General features: G+C 44.9%; 1 protein-coding gene across 1 annotated transcript; it reads right to left on the bottom strand.

Annotated features, from left to right (window-relative positions):
* Positions 1-591: 591 nt before the first annotated feature.
* Positions 592-5,324, bottom strand: FBXL8 (F-box and leucine rich repeat protein 8). The gene is made up of 3 exons (XM_042797828.1): positions 5,236-5,324; positions 3,168-3,398; positions 592-2,642 (listed from the first exon to the last, which is right to left on the bottom strand). Exons 2-3 carry the CDS (start codon positions 3,329-3,331, stop codon positions 1,667-1,669), a joined length of 1,140 nt encoding a protein of 379 aa, XP_042653762.1. The 5' UTR covers positions 3,332-3,398; positions 5,236-5,324; the 3' UTR covers positions 592-1,666.
* Positions 5,325-5,507: the final 183 nt, after the last annotated feature.

Raw genomic sequence — 5,507 nt, 5'->3', positions numbered from 1 at the left:
AGTTTTTCAGTGCCCCAGCTACACTAACCCCATTGCTCTCAGCGTGCCTGCCTCCCTGCACGCGCCTGCACCCGACAGAGAATGAACCACTGAATTTTATCCCAGGCCAGTGGAAAGTAGGCTCCCAGGGAGTCACATCAGCAGTGCTGCTCGCACTCTTAAAAACTCAGCACAATACGATGGCATCACCAGCCCCAGAGAACAATACACAGAATGAAAATGCACTGCAGCCGATCTCACAGAGCCATGAATAAATACGCAGTGTCATGCAAAGGGAACACGTGCTGAGCACCTTATGCTGGGAGGTTAGCAAGTCACTGCCGTGAGCCCACCTGCCGAGAGCCTGTGGCACAGCAGTGCCACGTTTGTGGAGGCACCTGAATTGTTATTTTGGAATTTTCTTGTCCTAAGTGTTGGCTGGCACAGGTGAACAACGGCTGGCCAGATCTCAGGGCAGCACATCTTTGGCAAGGTTTTCAAAAGTCAAAATTGTAAGCTGGTTTGGCTACAGAGCCCATGTTATTTGTCAAGAGAAATGATTTGGCTCTTGGAAGAGAAGAGAGGGTGATAAAAACAGCTATACACTGAATCTAGATTACAATATGCTTTATTATTAACATTTAGATATCTCCGAATAGGTGTTCAAAGCGTAGCTTTATGTCAGGATCGTTTCAACTCAGAAACTGCTCTTCAAATAAGGTTCACCAAAACCTTTGGTACAGCAGACCAACACACACATATCGTAATTCAGATGCAAGATAACTTGCATCTGAATGCAGATACCAGATGCAAAAACTGTCAACACTCTTGATTCTCCCAAGGAACACTAACAATGTAATAAAGCAAAGGTCTTTGCAAAAGGCATTCAAATTACATCCTGGAAATCTGCATTCCTGAGCAAAAGAAAGACAAGATGGACAAGAGAATTCGCAGGCCATATGTCTTTTATTACTGCCTTGTGAATGATTTTCCTTAAGTGCTTTTTCTCCTGCTTGTATTTCCTAACATAATTCAGCTCCTGTTATATCACTCCAAGCTGGAAATTACCTGTCAACTGGATAATGGGTGAGCTCACCCTCAATGAAATGCCAAAAGAGGAATTATCAAGGTTAGAGTAGATTTTCCATCAGATGACCACTGTTTGTTGCCATAGCTCACTGAATCTGCATGGTACCCCACTGGGCAGAAAATGGCTGCACTGAAGCTACCACTTCCTTAGCTATTTTAGTTGTTGCTGGGCACCTGACACAATGTGGTTGACTTTGAGATTCTTTTAAAATGTAAAATCAAAATCAAATTGCGCTGAAGTCCTCAGGAAAAACCTGCGAAGGGTAAACTTGACATTCCTGCTAAATAATGAAGCAGAGGAGAAAGAGACCCACCCTACATACCCACGTAAGGAAGAAAAAAAAAAAAAAAAAAAAAAAGGAAAAGGGACAGGGTGGTGCAATTCTATTTCTCTGTATACCCTTTCTCTATCACATTTGAGTGCAAATGCTTGGTCTGCAGAACAGGTGTGCATCGTATGTAACAGCCAGTGCTGGTGAAACAGAGTATTCTCAGTGAGTGCAGAAGGCATTTTGCAGCATTTTCCTTATAGCCCTAAATCTTCTTTCCCCGTCCTCTTGCAGATCCCTACGATTCCCTGGAAATCTGTAGGAGCTAGTCACTGAACTGTTACTGGTTTCCAGGGGTGCCGTTCCTTGGTGACCTTCAGAGTGTATTGTTTCAGAGCAGGGCAGTGCGTGAGGAACGCTTCTACCACCTCCTGGCTGACCACACAGTAGCAGTGGATCTCCAACAGGTTTCTGCACTGCTTAGCCAGATCTACTAGCGAGGAATTTAAGTCCTCTGAGGACGTGGTCTGCAGCATCAGCTTCTTTAAAGTACTGCTGTAGCTCTGGGTGACAAACCTAATCTGATTTACCATGTAATTATAGGTGTTAAGTTGCAGTGTTCTCATTGGTATATTCAGCTTTAGGATCCGTGGTATTTTGCAGGCAGGGACGGTATGATCAAACTCTAGGTCTACACAGAGTTGAGGATGCTTTTGACTTACAGCAGCCCAGAGCTCTTCTGAGATCACGGGTATATATTTGTCCAGACGCTCACAGAAAATGTCTAAATGGGTGAAAGCTGCTCTTTCGGGCGTGAGCAGTTCCTGAAATACAACGTCAGACAAACTGGCATAGTAAACCCCCAAGGCTGAGAGTTTGGGACATTCTTGGAGAACTCTTCTAATGGTGCTTGGTGCCACGTTGCATACCAGGGTGCGGTTGTTGATAAATAAACTGTGCAAGTTTGGGTTGGTGGTAGCTAAGAGTTCAACAAGCTCATCATCGAGAGTGAAGGGCATTTTTCGAAAATCAATATGCTGAAGATCAATCCGGTTTTTAGTGCCACATATATTCCGTATGCCCTGTAGGATGTCCTGGCCAGAGTAGAAATAGGGGTTCTCCCCGTGGCACACAATGCACAGCTGCTGCAGTTTGTGGTTCTGTTTTGCCAACACATCCAAGATGCGTGTCACATTCTTCCGATTGACCTCCTTGGACTGGTCAAACACAATCTTCAGGTGTTTGATTTGGCCAAGGAACTGAAGCAGGCTCTGCAGCATGCCTTCCTCATCCTCTGAATCACAGCTGGAAGGGTAAAACAAACTTTTAGTCACTGTGAGCACTGAGCTGAGCATGCACAGGGCAATTACTCTCCTTTACTACTGTTTCTGCAAACAGCAACAGATTCCCCAGACGTTTCTTCTCACTTGATGCCTGGACAGTCACAGTAAGGCCAAACACTGAAGGAGTCAGGAGATGAGAAGAGTCAGTTCCCAGAAAGTCCCATCAGAGAAGTGTCACGATGAAGCTGACTAGTTAGTAACTGTGTTGTGACATTTTCAAATGGCAACTTAGAGCAAGGTACTAAGACTGTAATACTTCCTGTAAAACCCAAATCATCATCATCAATTAAAAAACCCCAGCACATAACACAATTTCCTCTATTATATAAAAAGGTGCTAGTCATGTAAGATACTATCATCACACACAGAAATCACAATTAATGTCAGTAATGTCACAGTAGAGTGGTGTGTTTGACAGACACTGAAAACAAAATGATCTAGTTATGCCTGCTGAGATAATCGGACATTAGAAACCCACCCCTCTTACCTGATCTCTGTGAAATGCCAAACAGAGTTAGAAGAAACAGCTGTAGCCCACTGCCTGCATACCTGGAAGACCATGTATCTATCTCGAAGAGAAAGATAATAGAAAATTTGGATGAGGATTTCTTCTGGGATGTAGTTCCACAGTTCTGGAACTGGTGCAGGCATTTTGCTGTTTCAGTCAGGTTTAAAAATGAGAAAAACTTCCAAAACCGCAGTTAATTCTCAAAAGTCCCTGTTCAGGAAAAAGAATAATAAAAAAAAAAAAAAAAAAGTCACACATACATTATGAGTTATTTAGCAATCAAACCAATGCAACTGGATCATAGAGGAAGTAAAAAATTTTTTTAAAGCTTGAAATTTCACCACATTTTGAAATTGAACACAAAAACGATGAAGACCTGCTGGGCAGTTGTTTTGCACATTTTTTTTCAATCAATCCTAAGAAGCTGGGTGATACTTTTCAAAAGTTAAAGATGTCAGATAAAAGCTTTGGGGAAAAAAAGTGTCTTTTTTCCTGCAGTGAGGTTTTGCTACTCTGAGTAATAAAAATGCAAGGAAATTTTCTAGTACTGTTGCACTGGTATTCAAAAAGCTGAGACAGATTTCTCAAACTGTGGGGAAAAAAAAAAAAACAAACCAACAACAACAACAAAAAAAACAAAACAAAACAAAACAAAAAACACAACAAAAAAACAACCAAACTTTTTGCAAGCAGAAGCTCTGGACAGAAAACAGCCCCATATATCCATTTTTTCAAAGATAGTGAAACAGAAGGCCTATACTAGAATCTGGTACCTTAACTACAGTGGTTCTTACCTGTGATGAGATGTGACAGCTTGAAAAAAAATGTTTTATTACCATGACTCCAGTTCTCAGAAACTGCATTTATACATATTTGACTTAGAAATGGAAAAGCGTATTTTGGTTAGTGCTTTATGTCAACTATAATGCAAAAGAATAAACGCCTCTGAAGAAGGCTGAGGTTCGTAGCACCAGCCCATTCCCTAACTTTTTCATTCATCATCTTCCAAAATGTGTTTTAACCATCTTCTAGCTTTCTGCACAAATAAAACTACCAACATGACATATTTTTTCAACCCTCTCGTAAACAGGAGATGGGATTTTTAAATGCAAATGTTCCCCTTCCTAGGCTAGCACTAGAGCATGGGCCAAGTCTCACAACCCCACTCAGAATTCCATGGCATGCCCTCTTGCTTTTGAAGCCCCAGGTCCTGCAATCACAGCATTATCTCAGCATCTCAGGTCTCATTTCAAAGAAAACCCGTGCTTCTAGATCTCCTCGAAGTAGGGAACAAGTTGAAAAACATGAAGCAAGTATGGAGTAGCGATGTGAAAGGCATTAAGGCAGAGAGGAACACAATTGCACATTTTTCTAGAATACGCTGCTTTCAAGTGTGACTCATTATTTTGAGTTCGAGGTGGCAGTAGCATAGCAGCTATACTATCTTATCTACCATCTTAATCGCTGACAACCCCCTTTCCACCCACTGCTGATCTAGAAGAGCCAAGCAGTGCAGTCCTGCTTCCTTCCTGGGAACTCACAGTCCTTTGTCATTTTCTCTGGCAATCACCTTGACAGCTCAGACCCGGCTTTTCTACTTTTAGCTGCTTTTAATACCGTCTCTAATACATGTTTGCCCAAGCGCTTAACTGCTCTTTGCCCTACGTGAATTCTCACACGTTCTGCTCTGCTCATTTTTGTGATGATATTCTCCCTTGAAGCCGTGTAAAAAGAACCTTGAATCTTTTAGAAAGTAAGAGTGCACTCCTAGCCGCTCGGAAAAGCTTACAAAGACGGCCTGAGAGCAGGAAGGCGGGCAGAAAGGCAACGTTACTAGCAGGAACCGAACGGCTCTGAGTCAGCACGGCCCTCGGGCCCACCAGCCGGGCTGGGAGCGGCTCCGCGGGCCGCCAGGGATCCCCGGGCTTTCGTAACCCCCGCGGCCGAGGGCCGGGGCCGGCTGCCCGCCGGGCAGGGGCGGCCCGCAGGCCCGGAGCAGGCCGCCCCTCGCCCTCCCCGCACCCCGCCGGGCCGCGGCGCCCCGTACCTCAGGGAGCCGAGCCCGCCTGTCGCCGCGCTCCCCGCACCGGCTGCGCGCCGGAGGGAGGAGCGGGGGAGGAGATGCCGAAAATAGCAGCGGGGAGGGAGAGAGAGAGAGAGAGGAGAGACGCCTTCCCTGCCCGGGTGGGAAACGACAGGGCGAAGCTCCCAACCACTTCGGTTTTGCCACGCAGGATGCTCCCTGAGAGCACGCACGCAGCAAGGGACACTCAGGTCTCAGCTACCCTCTCCTTTTTTACCCCCTCAGATGTACAAAGA

This window comes from Tyto alba, unplaced genomic scaffold (assembly GCF_018691265.1).
Source record: "Tyto alba isolate M040663 unplaced genomic scaffold, T.alba_DEE_v4.0 Super-Scaffold_26, whole genome shotgun sequence".
NCBI classification, from domain to species: Eukaryota; Metazoa; Chordata; class Aves; order Strigiformes; family Tytonidae; genus Tyto; species Tyto alba.
This window is presented reverse-complemented; position numbering and strand designations above follow the sequence as displayed.